This window comes from Chanodichthys erythropterus, chromosome 13 (assembly GCF_024489055.1).
Source record: "Chanodichthys erythropterus isolate Z2021 chromosome 13, ASM2448905v1, whole genome shotgun sequence".
NCBI lineage: Eukaryota > Metazoa > Chordata > Actinopteri > Cypriniformes > Xenocyprididae > Chanodichthys > Chanodichthys erythropterus.
Window position 1 is genome coordinate 39656040 of NC_090233.1, and position 16455 is coordinate 39672494.

A 16455-nucleotide genomic window follows, 5' to 3' on the forward strand; every position below is an offset into this window, starting at 1 on the left:
TTTTAAATAAATGAATACTTTAATTTAGGAAGGATATATTAAATTGATAGCATTCCAAATAAACGCTGTTCTGTTCTGCTCAACTTCTAGTCTTCATAGAATCCTGGAAAAAATCTTTTATGGTTTACATGTAAATATTATTCAACACAACCGTTTTCAAAGCAGAATAATAGAATATCAATTCAAAATTATTATATTAGAATGATTTCTGAAGTATCATGTGACACAGTAATTGAGAAAATTCACCTTTGGCATCATAATAATAAATAGCATTTTAAATTGTAGTAGTATTTCACAACATTACTATTTTTACTGTATTTTCAATCCACCCCCCCCAAAAAAATGCAGCCTTGGTAAGCATTAGAGACGTCTTTCAAAAACAATGTTACCAACTTTTGAAAGGTATATTTTTAATAATTTAGTATGTAAAATGATAGACAACTTGGATCTCATATAAAATATAAATCAAATTTCATGTATTCAGTCTTTCTCTTCTTTTTTCTTTCTGTGAACAGGCTGTGATGAGCACTGCGATCAGTGCCAGACCCATGGCCGGTGCCAGCGGTGCCAGCCGCCATATGTCGCATTAAACGGGCAGTGTGTACTGGAATGTGGCAAGCGCTACTTTTTAGACGACTCGACCCGCCAGTGCACCGGTGAGTGCTGTAAATTTGGTCTGAGAGTGATCGTGACTGCCTAGATTGTCCAATTTGGTTTGCTTACCAACCTGCTAATTTTAGAGAAGCTCAGTATAGCGTGACGCAGTTCCCTCTCGTGTCCTGCCTGAGTGTAATGACAGATTGTTTACTGTTATTTACCAGCATGCTCAGCTGGTTGCTTGGAGTGCATGAGTGCAGGTGAGTGTCGCGTCTGTGCTGAGAACTCCTTCCTGAAGGGTGGTCGATGCGTCCCGGACTGTGGTCATGGATACTATGCTGACCGAAAAACAAGAGCCTGTCACGGTAACCTGGAATTTCTGTTTTACAAATCAGATACAAAATAAGATTTCTACAGACCAAAAGAAATCTTTATACTTGACCAGCATTGTCGACTCATGCTTTTAGTATGTACACTCTTAGAAGAAAAGGTTATATAGAGAGCCTTAAAGGTGCAATGTGTACATTTTAGGATGTATTTATTGACTGAAATGCAATATAATATACATACCTATGTAAGACCTTACATAATGAACCGTTATGTTTTTATTACCTATGTGCCATTTTCTACATACACCGCAGGTCCCCTTAGATGTTAAAGGGTTAGTTCACCCAAAAATGAAAATTCTGTCATTTATTACTCACCCTGTCGTTCCACACCCTTAACACCTTCATTAATCTTCGGAACACAAATTAAGATATTTTAGTTGAAATCTGATGGCTCCATGAGGCCTCCATAGGGAGCAATGACACGTCCTCTCTCAAGATCCATAAAGATACTAAAAACATATTTAAATCAGTTCATGTGAGTACAGTGGTTCAATATTAATATTATAAAGTGACGAGAATATTTTTGGTGCGCCAAAAAAACAAAATAACAACTTATTTATTGATGGCTGATTTCAAAACACTGCTTCAGGAATCAGTGTATCGAATCTGCAGTTCAGAGTGCCAAAGTCACGTGATTTTTCAAAGTCCGATGGCAGTTTGACACGCGATCTGAGTCATGATTCGATACACTGAAAATTTGTGCTCCGATGTTTCCTGAAGCAGTGTTTTGAAATCGGCCATCAATAAATAAGTCGTTATTTTGTTTTTTTTGATGCACCAAAAATATTCTTGTTGCTTTATAATATCAATATTGAACCACTGTACTCACATGAATTGATTTAAATATGTTTTTAGTACCTTTATGGATCTTGACAAAGAATCCTTGACACTCCTTGACAAAGGTCTTACGGGTGTGGAATGGCATGAGGATAAGTAATAAATGACAGAATTTTCATTTTTGGGTGAACTAACCCTTTAAGTCACCATTTTGCACCGGCATGTTTCTACAGTAGCCCTAAACGGACAAACTGTTCTACAGAGTGCATTTGATTGACTAGCTGCTCTCTTCTGTCTCAGACACAATAGTATCCACGACATATTTGTCCTGTGTTGGCCACCGTAGCTTCTCTATATTGTAATTTACAACCTCACCGCTAGACGCCGCTAAGATTTACACACTGCACCTTTAAATGGTTCTGTCAAGTGCTTCATTTATAAAACATTTTATGGATTTAGTTTTATTTCATTTTGTTTTAATTCAATTTTATTTTGATTTTATGATTTCAACAGCTTGTAAACATACTTTATCACTAGAAAAAAATAAAATTTCACATTAAACATGAAAGTATTATGCAATCTTTTAAGACATTTCTCCTTTTATAGAACCTTTTTGCCATGGTTTTATATAGAACCCAATTGAACCTTTTTTTTCTGAGAGTATGAGTAAATATTATATTTTATTATATTTTGTATTTGTCTATTTTAATATTTTAAATATATTTTGATTTTGTGTTTTTATGCGATTTGTGGTTAAAATTCAAAGAAATTCTGTAGTTTCTTATGCTTCTATGACTGTAAGAGTATTTGGCCATCTCATCCGCTTTTGTTTCTACAGTAAACAGCCGCGCTCCATCTCTTTATATCAATGGCTCTCTGCTGGTTCCTATTGGTGGAGTTAAGCCTCTAGATCCGGCTCTCCTGTCAATTAAGGATGCAGATAGCCAATCAGAAAGCATGCTGCTCCAGCTCCTTCAACCACCCAGTAACGGCCACCTCGTGGTCCTGGAGAATGACAGAGACAGAGCACTGGGCACAGACGACATTTTCACCTTTACTCAGCTCAAACATAGATTTGTGCGCTTCATTCACCACAAAGAGCAAACCAAGTGAGTGTGTGTGTGTTTAACTTGGGGTGGCAGAAGAAATCCAGGGTCATTTCCCCAGGATATTTATTTTTCACTGAGAAGTCATTAGATATATATAATTCTTAAGCAGTACAAGAGATGTGTTCTTAATCACAGATAATCATTAACAGCATTACAGTGCATCATGCTGTCTCAGCATTGTATAGATTTATGAGGGAGTGAACGTATGTGTGTAACTAGAGGATCTATGGAATTCTAAAAATTCTTCATTAATTTCTTATTGTTTACTCACTGGTTATAGTTCATGTAAAATATTTCATTTCTCATCTCCTGAAATATCACATTAGGTGACACCTCCTGTGGGAAGTGGCCCATTTCTGCTTAGACATACAGATTTTAAATATTTGTTGATCTTATACACCAAAATATCCAGAGAGATGCTGTGCAGAAGTAAAACAGCTTTGTATTAAGGCAAGCGGGTGTCGAGTGTGTGTGTTTTGGGGGATGGACTGAGTCTGAGTAGTGTATGCACTCATTAGCTTTAATTACCTCGGTGAATTTGCTGAGGCATTTGACAGGACACACACACACACCCCCCACAGTGACCATAATCCGCAGCATTTGTGTTGATCACGTGTGCCAGTCACTAAGTTAGTCTGACTGCTGACCTTCAATTTTCTCTAACCTTTCTCACAGTTTATATCTTTAATGGCTCCTCTCACTCCCCGGTTTAATTAACAAGTGATCTGTGTGCCCCCACACTTTCACTTCTATTTTATTCCTCATCCCTCTTTTCCCAATGTATCATTTTTTCAGTCTTTATCATTTCTCTTTAAAAGCTACTCAATCTTTTTCTCATTTTGGTCTCTGCCTTTTGCTTTTCTGGGTCTTTTAGTCATTGTGTCTTTTTCTTTTGCTTTTGTCCACTTTATACACAAACACAAGTTTGTTTTTCTGTCACAGTGTGAAATTGAAACTATTACTTCCATTGACTTGATACTGAGCTAAGAATTTTCATTAAGACATTATTTTGGTACAGTATGGTTATGGCAACAGTATGACATTGTTTCATATGTTTACCAAGCTGTTTTCTTTGTGTGGACTGTCCCAAACAATATAGATGATTTTAGGTTTTGTAGCAAAATGTAGGCAAACACTCACTCATCCATATTATTTATATCTTTGAATCTCTTCACAGCAGTGTCTTTTTGACTTGTTTTTCAGAACTGGGCAGTTCATGTTAAGGGCAGCAGATCCTCAGCTGTTCTCTCAGCCTCAGACTGTTTCTGTGCAGGCGCTGTCCCAGCAGGTACACACACACACACACACACACACACACACACACACACACACACACACACACACACACACACACACACACACACACACACACACACACATACACATACACACACACACACACACCTTGTGAATGCTGAGTAATGGAGCTTCACTCTGTTGTTACAAGCCAAATAAAACAAAAAGGGGACAGGAGTCCGTGAGGACAATATGTCATATTCACTAATAATCGCATGGATTGTTTGTACACACATGAGAACTTGTGAAAAATAGTTCTTAACCTTGTTCTTATTTCTATAAATTTGAAGAATTCTCTAAGTGAATGAACCCGAGTCTGAGGTTATCCATTTGCATAAAACATGGCCAAACCATCTCCATATTAGGGTTTTTTGCTCATCCCTTTCTTTACAGCCTTTCATCACTAGCAATGTTTCCATTCACCTATTTTTATGTAAATTTTGGGATATCACATAAAAAAATGCTGGATGGAAACGCCAAAATGTGCATAAATTCTAAAAAATAATAAAAAATAGTTAATAACAAAACTTGTCAAAATTGAGTCGGATAAACGTTTTATCCAATAAGAAAACATGTGCATAAACTACGATAGAAACACATTTACTGAATAAATGTATTTTATGCGCATTAAAAAAGACTTTGGCTTTCTGATGGGATGACTCTTTGCTCAGCATCTGTAATGCTGTTTTGGTTGTTCTGAAATCTGTCATCAAAGTGTTTCAGTATAATTACGTCCCAGAACTGTTTTACATGACTGTGTTCCCAAACAACAGGCTTCCGCCACCGAAAATAAGATCGTCTGCGTGCTCTGAGGTGCAAGTAATTTATTATATACAAAATTATTATATACAGTGGCTTCTCCTACTGCAGCAACTTCCATTTTTCTTAGTGATACTTAGCGCCCGTTAATCAGGACTTCTCTTTGGCTCACTGATGGAAACGGTGCTTTATTTGCAAATGTTTTTTTGCAATTCCAATTTTGCACATAAGTTAAATTTGCAACTTTGGAAGGAAACATAGCTATTCTTGTCACTCACATAAAGGATATTTGATGCTCTCTAAAGATGTGACAAGAGTATGTGATTTTTGCGTACCTGTAGTTTTAGTTCTTACATTTTTTCATAAATTTAGAATATATTTTAGTACAAAAGTTATTGGTAAATCATGATTTGTTTGTGAAAATGTTCATATGCAGAGTTCAACATTCGTATGCACGCTTAGTGAATAAGACCCACTGTGAGGAATTGTTCAGTTATATATTTTGTCCACTCCTTTTCCTATATACAGGTGCTGGTGATATAATTAGAATATCCTCAAAAAGTTGATTTATTTCACTAATTCCATTCAAAAAGTGAAACTTGTATATTATATTCATTCATTACACACAGACTGATATATTTCAAATGTTTATTTCTTTTAATTTTGATGATTATAACTGACAACTAAGGAAAATCCCAAATTCAGTATCTCAGAAAATTAGAATATTGTGAAAAGGTTCAATATTGAAGACACCTTGTGCCACACTCTAATCAGCTAATTAACTCAAAACACCTGCAAAGGCCTTTAAATGGTCTCTCAGTCTCGTTCTGTAGGCTACACAATCATGGGGAAGACTGCTGACTTGACAGTTGTCCAAAAGACGACCATTGACACCTTGCACAAGGAGGGCAAGACACAAAAGGTCATTGCAAAAGAGGCTGGCTGTTCACAGAGCTCCTTGTCCAAGCACATTAATAGAGAGGCGAAGGGAAGGAAAAGATGTGGTAGAAAAAAGTGTACTAGCAATAGGGATAACCGCACCCTGGAGAGGATTGTGAGACAAAACCCGTTCAAAAATGTGGGGGAGATTCACAAAGAGTGGACTGCAGCTGGAGTCAGTGCTTCAAGAACAACTCGGACAGACGTATGCAAGACATGGGTTTCAGCTGTCGCATTCCTTGTGTCAAGCCACTCTTGAACAACAGAGCGTCAGAAGCATCTCGCCTGGGCTAAAGACAAAAAGGACTGGACTGATGCTGAGTGGTCCAAAGTTATGTTCTCTGATGAAAGTAAATTTTGCATTTCCTTTGGAAATCAGGGTCCCAGAGTCTGGAGGAAGAGAGGAGAGGCACACAATCCACGTTGCTTGAGGTCCAGTGTAAAGTTTCAACAGTCAGTGATGGTTTGGGGTGCCATGTCATCTGCTGGTGTTGGTCCACTGTGTTTTCTGAGGTCCAAGGTCAGAAAAATCCATATACCAGGAAGTTTTAGAGCACTTCATGCTTCCTGCTGCTGACCAACTTTATGGAGATGCAGATTTCATTTTCCAACAGGACTTGGCACCTGCACACAGTGCCAAAGCTACCAGTACCTGGTTTAAGGGCCATGGTATCCCTGTTCTTAATTGGCCAGCAAACTCGCCTGACTTCGCCTGATTTTCTATGGGGTATTGTGAAGAGGAAGATGCGATATGCTAGACCCAACAATGCAGAAGAGCTGAAGGCCACTATCAGAGCAACCTGGGCTCTCATAACACCTGAGCAGTGCCACAGACTGATCGACTCCATGCCACGCCGCATTGTTGCAGTAATTCAGGCAAAAGGAGCCCCAACTAAGTATTGAGTGCTGTACATGCTCATACTTTTCATATTCATACTTTTCAGTTGGTCAAGATTTCTAAAAATCCTTTCTTTGTATTGGTCTTAAGTAATATTCTAATTTTCTGAGATACTGAATTTGGGATTTTCCTTAGTTGTCAGTTATAATCATCAAAATTAAAAGAAATTAACATTTGAAATATATCAGTCTGTGGGTAATGAATGAATATAATATACAAGTTTCACTTTTTGAATGGAATTATTGAAATAAATCAACTTTTTGATGATATTCTAATTATATCACCAGCACCTGTACAGCTCTTTTCCAATATACGGCTTATCTGTCAGGCCTATTAGAGTTAAATATGGAGTTAAAGTTTTTTTTTTTTAACTACTTTGTAAAATATCTATTTCATTTTATTGCATTTAGCACAGAATTTCAGAATTTTTGTGTAAAATATACTTTTATATACTAACATATATTTGTTTTATTATTTCACACATTTTAGAATAATAATAAACTCATTGAAATCAACCATGTATTGCAATAAAAAGGTGAACAAATTATATCTTATAATTTTATATTTTAGCCTATTTAAAGTGGCCAGCCTTTAGATGCACAATCTCAGCTTCATGAAGTGTTCAGTTGGAATGCTTTTAAACAATAATGTTCCAATGTACAAGACTTACCACTTATGCTGGGCACTTGAGTTGACCGCTTGTCCTTCACTGTCTGCTAGAAAATAAATAAATAAAATAATTTTTAAAAAAGAAATAAAAATAAGCTTTGTAAAGTGGTTCACACTTAGGTACACTGTCTCCACAAAACTATATTTATTATACTTCAACACACCTTAAGATCTAAAGGTTTTTAAGATCATGAAAAAATATAAATTATATCAAAAGTGTCCAAATTTATACTGATACCTGGTGCCTATAAAGGACAAAATATCTTAAGGGAATATCATTTTTCTCAACAAATATGTTTATTACACCATTCTATTCCTAATGTGGCCATATTGCATGATCAATCACCTCTGTTTTACATTTTCTGCTTACACCCAGAGTCCACAAACTTAACATAGATTGACTGCCCATTATCCTCACTCTGAGAAGGGCATTATAGCTTACATTGAGGCAGCATCTCTCCCCACCCCCCCACCCCCCCTCTCTCCCTCTCTCCCTCTCTCCTTCTCTCCTTCTCTCTTTCATTTCTCTGCAGCATTTTGTTACACTTCATAGATACAGCCTCCAGAGAACTGCCTGCAACTCGCTGTCAGACCTCCACCAGCCACACACATACACACACATACACACACACACACACACACACACACACACACACACACACACACACACACACACACACACACACACACACACACACACACACACACACAGGTTTGTTTTGCTATCTTAGTGAGGACATTCCATAGGCGTAATGGTTTTTATACTGTACAGTCTATCCCCCTACACTACCCCTACTCCTAAACCTACCCATCACAGAAAACATTCTGCATTTTTACATTTTTAATAAAACTCATGAAATTTCCTCATATTTCATGTTTATGGCATGATACCCATGTCATTGTACAAATTTACACAAATTCATAAATCACAAAAACAATCATGTGCGCACACACGCACACAGAGAGAGAGAGAGAGAGAGAAACCTGAGCTCCCCAACAGAAGTCTAATGGATGTCATTGCAACAAATAACACCCAAAATACATTCTTGACCATCATGGATTGATAACAGCAGCTCAAGAAGTCAGAGCACTTCTTTTTGTTGAGTGAGCAGTATCTCGAAGTGGAGAGAGAGGGAGGAGAGTGAATCTATTCCTTAGAGAGGAAGAGAGTAAAAAATGCAATAATGCCTCCCTGGGGGGAAAAGATTGTCTTTTGCAAATAAACCATTTGCACTTGTGTTCCCTGTACTGTGTGGTGGTAAACAAAAGTGGCCTGATTTTCTTCACATCTCTGTGCAACGGCAACCTAATGAATTCTCATTAGTTTGAATTGCTTTACACAAAAAGTATATTGGTAATAAAATGCTTTGTTGCTTATATGGACAACACTAGTTTAAATCTTGCCTAATTCATCTCTCTTCTTTGCCTATCAGTAAAAGTGGCCAAAAATAAAATTGGAAAATAGCGTTGATGCAGAAAGACATCTCAGAATGAAGTCATGATAGATAAAGTGATGTTGGCAGGGATCTTGAACACAAATACTCACTTTAAACACTCATAGAACAACATCCTGTATTTTTATTTTTTTTTTTTTTCACAAAATAAAATTGGAAAAATATGTAGATTAAAAGAATACAAAATAAGGACATTAGGGCTCCAATATATGAAACTGTAATATTTTACTGATAATATTAACTATTTCCTCTGTGTTTCACTGAAACTGAGTTTGAATATAATATTAATAAGTTTTGTGTGTGTGTGTGTGTGTGTGTGTGTGTGTTTTTAACCTTTCCACAGCCACCCACTCTGATCACCAACCAAATCCTGTACATTAACTCTGGTGAGACGGCTGTTATCAGCAGTTCCATTCTTCACATCAGTGACCTTGATAATCCACAAGACGTTTTCATCACGGTTCTGGATCCACCTCAACATGGTCACCTGACACATGTGCATGGTGATGTTCAAGTAACCCATTTTAAACTGGAAGACCTGGATCGTGAGCAGCTGCAGTATGTACATGATGGTTCAGAAGGAGACCAGGACAGACTTCTGCTGCAGGTCAATGATGGACACAACTACCAGAACATCCTGTTTCACATCAGCATTGCACAAAAGGTACAGACAAGACAGTTTTTACTTTATAAATTATTTGCTAAGTTCACCTGATCAAAAAAGTATTCTTCATAAAACTTTTTTTATTTTATCAGACTTTTGTGAAGTGGTGGTCTGCTTATCATAGGGTTTTATATTCTTTGAAATGGTGTGTGCTCTGTTTTTTTTTTTTTAATGTTCAGCTAAATGTTTAATTTATATTTTTTTCTGTAATAGGAAGTTTTTGTAACATCATAAATGTGCCATTTTTAACTAATAACTAAATACTAGATACCTTATTATTTATAGGCCTATCAATGTATCATGTTATTTCACATCAGTGTAAAAAATATTAAGTGTGAAAAAACAGCAGGCCATCAGATCTTCTGCATTTTGGACATAGATCAAGTTTTTTTTTAGGCTAATTATAGATTCCTGCACCATACGTAATGCTGAAACATCTTGATGATTGAACCTCAGGCTACCACTGCGTTATGTCTTGATTTATGTGTTTATGTCCACTGTCATCAAGATTCAAGTATGAACACACACTGTTCACTGAAAAAGTGTTCACTAAAAAATGGAAAAGAAATCACCGGAAAGACCTAAATACATTTTTTAGGGGCTTTTTAACTGGTGTCTGGGGAATTCCAAAGGACTACAAGGAGGTAGTGTGTGTGACTTATTTTCATTTAAGATATTAATTAAATATTGTTAAAGTTAATAACATGAACACTATTTTCAACATATCTCAATCTGATAATGTTAGGAAACTTCTCCAAGACTTGAACTGAAGATCTAAATGTGGCTTTATTGGGACAATCCAGAATCATAATCCATATAACTTGTAAAGGTTCAAACAAACCGCAAAAAATAAAAATTAGGGCAGCACAATATCGTGATTTTTTTGCAAGTATCATCGCATGCGATATGGCAAAGGCTGTGATTATTTATGCGCAGCTTGTCAGAGCTGTACGGCTCTGTGATCAGTAGTAAATGCTTCTCCATCTGAAAGCCAGAGGGCGCTCTTCCGCAGAAACTCCAAATATGCCCTGCCACAGAAGTAGATAACGCGTCATTCCAGGAAATTCCTATGGGCATCGTACTATCGCTATAGCTGAATTAACAGATGATTGAAACATTGTGATTAATTAAACGTGACTACACGACTGCCTTTTTCTGTGTAATAAGCCACATCATCTCACAGAAGGATGCTCAACTGTCGCTATGAAGTGTTTAGAGTAAAAACATGTTATTAAATGTTGTCTTTTATTGGATAAGATGTTAATAAATACTTCCTATGTGTGGAAAGATGTTTGATGCATATTGCTTTTGCAAATGTACGTTATAAGCGACTCAAACTCGCAGTGCTTTCAGATGGATTAGCATTTGGAGCCATACTTCATTGACAAGCTGCGCATAAAAAACAAAACGCAGCCTTTGCAATTTCATAATCGCACTAAGAATCGCGTTTAAGTGCAATTTCAATGTTATTTTTCATATCGTGCGATACTTTGTGCAGCCAGAAACCACAGGTAAAAAGGGTAATGCAGAATGTGAGCAGAGATTCAAAAAAACAAGACACAGGAAACCAGGATAACATTTGGAAATGCAGTGTAACAACATACAAGACTTCGCAATGAAAGACTGAATACACAGGACTTACACAGGCAGAGTTAACAAGGTAATGAGACACAGGCGGAAGGTGGATTAAATATTAAATGTATAAATGGGTCTTTAAACATGCCTTTGACCTGAGATGCTGGGAAAGGTATGGCGTTATTTTACTGTCAAATGTCGAGAGCACATTATTGTGATGCATCAATGTAATGCGCGAGCGCAAATCTCTCTGCTCGCGTGCAGATTTCCTTTGCTCTCGCACAAAACTGGACGCGCGCTCTCAAATATACAGTGCTCTCTTATGAACAGCCCATCTTCTCGCTCAGATATTGCGCGCACTCGCTCAAACTGTGTCCTGTGCGTTCGCGAATCTCTAAAAATATCCATTTTTGTCGAAAGAATTCCATGTGCAGTTCACTCTCAACCAATAAGATTCCACGTAGCATTTTCATGGATCAGTCCTCTCTTCTGATTGGTTGATAACTTTTGACAGCATTTAATCCAGAATCAAATTAATTTCTAGTGCAAGAACACGGAGAGATTCGCGAGCGCACGGGACACAGAGCGAGAAGAGAGGCAGTTCATAAGAGAGCACTGTATATTTCAGAGCGTGCATCGAGTTTTGTGCGAGAGCAAAGGAAATCCACCCGAGAGCAAAGGAAATCCACGCGCAAGCGGAGAGATTTGCGGTCGAGCATTACATTGATGCGCTCTCGCGTCACAATAATGCACTCTCGACATTTGACAGTAAAATAACGCCGTAAAAGCCCCATCATCCCTGCAAGGGAGCGACCCTACATAGTGTGAGTGGTTTATAGAATAGATAGAGAGATAGATGGGTCTTTGTACTTAAAAGATGCGGATCACTTGGAAGATGATCTTTTTATAGTCTACAGTTGGTGTCTGTGATCACATAGGGTACAACTACCATGCTTGTTGCCTCACAGAATCATATTTACACCTTAAGGTACTAATACCCTGTAGCGTTAGATATGGTACAGATATGATATACCCCTAAAAGGTACAATTTAGGGAAAAAAATTCTGACAGTGCACGCACAGTGAGACACACTGAATCATTTCTGTCATATAGACTACAGTGCGTAAAGTGTTTTTCATGACATGGGTAAACACCACTATCTCATACCTCTCTCCCACTATTAGTACATATATAATCATAACCACCCCTTTTAAACTTGAAATCACTCGTTTCTGACATGCCCTCAGCCTGCTGATGTCTAGACAGATAGGAGCACTTTATTTGCTCTTTTCAAGCTCTGTCCCCCCTTCCATACACCGTTATCCACACATCTCTCAGTAGTGTCATCCGATTACACCTGCCTTGTTTCCTGCTTCAACCTGTTATCTCCTATCCTAAGCAGCTTTTGACTAATGGAAGCCCTGTTTCAGAGTAAACACTCTGTTTTCAGATCAATAGCACATTGTTTTTTTTTGGGTGGGATCACAGTGAGTTATATTGGGCAGAATCGCAAGGCTTCATCAAGGTCTATTTCAATCACATAAGTGGCATTGAGTGGAAAGGTCAAATTACATCCACAACACAAGGCACTGAGAGCCAAAGTCCCTGATCTCAAAAGATCCGTAACATGTGGATTTCTGCAATGAAGACAAAAAGGGATGAAAGTGGAAGCTGATTTTTAATTAGCCTTTTGAAGAGAAGTCCTTTGGCATTTGTAGTCCGTGATCCATGTAATTGGTCAGTACTGGTGAATGATTCTTGGTTTAATGTGGTCTGGAGACCTCAAATACCTGCATTTTCCACCACTTTGATCTCTAAATCAAGAGAAAGATAGAGAAATAAAGAAACAGAATCTTTGCAGGTATCACCTTCACTTTTTATCAGGGAAAAAATGTTTAATAACATCAAAATGAGTTGGTTGAATTCAAGTGTTATGTAATATGAATGAATTGACAGTAGTTCACACTGGCAAAAGTCATTTTTAAGGGTCAGATCAGGTAGAAATGCACTACATGAAATTTAGCAAAACTTTCAATTAAGGGAGAATCTATCATTTTTGACCCATGAGTGAACTCTTCCATGAAACACCTTGCCTTGTAAATCCATCCCGCTTTCAGAGAGGTGATCAGGATCAGCAGGAAGGTGTTGGAAGGGTGCCAAGGTGTTTCCTCTGTGAATCGGAGCTTTCATCTTCTCGCGTCCTTGAAAGTCTTTGATTATGTGAAGCAGATGATCTTATTCACCACAATGAGCTCCTCAGCTAGAGTTGGGATGTTCAGAGTGCCGTTAAGATCTAAAGATTCCTGGCATAGGAATTGAAGCCTTGTAAAATGCAAGGATCTTTCTGAAGTTATGAAGCTATCACGTAGCAATAAAAACTGGAGTAATGGTTGCTGAAACTTCAGCTTTGCCAAAACAGGAATAAAATACATTTTAAAACATATCAAAATAGAAAACAGAAATATTTCACGAATGTTTACTGTATTTTTTGATCAAATAAATGCAGATTTTGTGACATTTCTTTCAAAAACATTTTAAAAATCTTACAGAACCCAAACTTTTGAACAGTAGTGTATAATCTATAACTTTATTATGAGGCTATACATGCTGTTATAAGCTGAAATAAACATACCATTAATCATAATGGTGCATTATGGGTTTTCTGTAGATTGGATTGACTCCTCATCTGCGTTCAGTGCCTAAGACCTGGGTGAGAGAGGGAGGAATGGTGCAGCTGTCTAAGAAGTGTCTCAATGCTCAGTTCCAAGGATCCAGTGACTCTGAAATCTTGTACACCATTCATTCTGAGAGTGGACAGCCTAAATACGGTATCATCAGCAGCAGCAGCACCAGCATCATCTGTCTCTAGTATCCCATATACTCTATGCCTGTCTTTCTTTCTGAACTCAATTCAGTGCCATGAACTACAGTGAAATGCTTCTTTCTAAAGGTATCTTGTGTGTGTCTAGGAGAGATTGTGCTGGTGTCTATGCCCGCCGATGGTCCTGTGGAAGCATGGCAGGCTTTCCCAGATGGTCAGGACACCACACCCACCAGCTCATTTACACAGCAAGATGTTAATGAAGGAACTGTCTGGTACAGACACTATGGTTCCGGAACACAGAGAGACACTTTTCAGTTTCAGGTGAGACACACACACACACACTGCACAATAAATTTAACCCAAGGCAAATACTGTCACTTCAGCAAGAGCCCTGCGGCTCAGTATGTAGAATCAAAGGTTAACGTCTAGCTGGTTAAAAAGTGTCTACTCATATAATTCTTTGGGTTTTTTTTTTTCCCAGAAGAAAGGTGTATTATATATTGATTTGACATTTAATTGCTGGGGTTCATGTTTTAATCTGTAGAAGTACTGCTCTGTTTCACATATTTTACACATATTTAAAATTTTATGTAAGTAAAATTTGGATGGAGTCACTATACAGACACTATAAGGGGCATCTTACACAATAATAATATGTAGGGCATCTTGTGTTGATCTGCTCAGGAGATGTTACTTTTTATGAACATTTATACACTGCCATTCAAAGGTTTGGACTCTTTTTTTTTTTTAAAGAAAGAAAGAAAGAAAGAAAGAAAGAAAGAAAGAAAGAAAGAAAGAAAGAAAGAAAGAAAGAAAGAGAAAAAGAAAGAAAGAGAAAAAGAAAGAAAGAGAAAAAGAAAAAGAAATAAATTAATTATTTCTTTTTCTTTGGAACTTCTTTTTTTTTCTTTTTTTGTCAGAAAAAGAAAGAAATGAATTCTTTCATTTAGCAAGGATTTAGATTGATCAGAAGTCTTTTACATTGTTACAAAAAAATTATATTATATTCAAATAAATGCTGTTCTGTTAAACTTTATATTAGAAATTCAGCTTTGCCATCACAGGAATAACATGTTTAAATTGTAATAATATTTCACAATATTACAGATTTTACTGTATTATTTTTTTTTTCTTCAAAAACATAAAAAAAAAAATCCTACTGACTTGAATGGTAGTGTACATTTTTTTTCTCTCTCTCTCTCTCACACACACACAACATCAGACTTTTAGATCAGCGTTTCTCCTGTTACAAGTGATGAACAAAGCAAACACAAACCTCTTAGGAAGATAAACGCACTGTTCCCGTCTCTCACACTATTGGACTATTTTCTCCATTTTACTTCAGCTTTGCTTCACACTCTTAGGCCAATTTGTCCATCTGTCCTACTTCTCCTTCACTAGCCTCACTGCATTACTTCGGTATAAATGAGCTAATTTGTCTTCAAATCCAGTTTCAAATCAGTGTAAGCAGCATTAAAGGACATTCAATCACATTTAATTTATCAACTTAAACCCCTAATGACTCTTGACACAACAGTTTTTTTGTCCTCCTGCAGAAAATTGCTTTCCCTTCTTGTTTGTTCTTTTCTCTTCTCTTCTTGCCTGAGGCTGCACCCTGTGCCACAGACTTCATTAAATAAGATCTGAGTTTTAATGGTTCGACACAGTTTAATTTATGTCCTCAGGGCTGTTTTTGTAAGCATGTGTTTTTTCAACCTATTTGTGTTGTTTCTGTTCAAGAATTTGTATTAGAATTGACAATAGAATGAATTAAATAGTTCAAAAATTAAGTTGTATATTGATGTTGAAAGTGATTTTGTAGTTACAAAGTTAATGACTACCGATTAATGTCTGAGAAATGTTAGATTTTGAGATGTTTGAGGCCGCTGAGTCTAAAAAGCTGCAGCAGGAGCTTTTCTTCTTTCTTTCTTTCTTTTTTTTTTTTTTTTTTTTTTTAAGTTCAGCAACATTTATTTGGGTCCTCATGGACAATTTTTCATGGTCATTTAAAAAAAACCATTCTATTAGAAACACGTGCACTGTGGTATTTGTTTACTGTAGTTCATTGTTTGCTTATGCATGGGTACATGTCATTTTGTTGGCAGGTTTCAAGTGAGGTTTATCCAGAGACTCTGAGTGATACACAGACCTTCACTATAGGAGTGATGCCTCAAAGCCCCGGCATGCCTCAGCTCTCACCTGGAGCCGACCTGCAGATTACCGTAAGATTCAAACAGCAGTTAAGAAACAGACTAAATGAAAAAACTAAATGATTCTCTGTCTACTTAAATTTTAGTTAATATCCAAACTTTGAACTGGTGATCTGCAGACATCAATGTCTTCATCAATGTTAATGTTTTTGGTTGTGTGTATGTGTGCAGGCACTGGAAGATCGCGTGACTGTGATATCTCCCTCTGCTCTCTCCTTCACTGACTCTGAGACGCCCAGCAACAAGCTTGTCTACAACATCACTAAAGCGCTCACCTCAGGCCACGGTAACTAAA

At 37.1% G+C, this 16455-nt stretch overlaps 1 protein-coding gene across 1 annotated transcript in view; it reads left to right on the forward strand.

The window, feature by feature from the left end:
* The window catches only part of fras1 (Fraser extracellular matrix complex subunit 1), a 127940-nt gene that overhangs the window by 77435 nt on the left and 34050 nt on the right, over window positions 1-16455 (forward strand). The window contains exons 25-33 of the mRNA XM_067406034.1: window positions 516-656; window positions 822-962; window positions 2602-2872; window positions 4076-4160; window positions 9231-9551; window positions 13795-13954; window positions 14096-14271; window positions 16056-16172; window positions 16332-16446. Coding sequence (XP_067262135.1) covers window positions 516-656; window positions 822-962; window positions 2602-2872; window positions 4076-4160; window positions 9231-9551; window positions 13795-13954; window positions 14096-14271; window positions 16056-16172; window positions 16332-16446 — 1527 coding nt within the window. The remainder of the gene's footprint in view (window positions 1-515; window positions 657-821; window positions 963-2601; window positions 2873-4075; window positions 4161-9230; window positions 9552-13794; window positions 13955-14095; window positions 14272-16055; window positions 16173-16331; window positions 16447-16455) is intronic.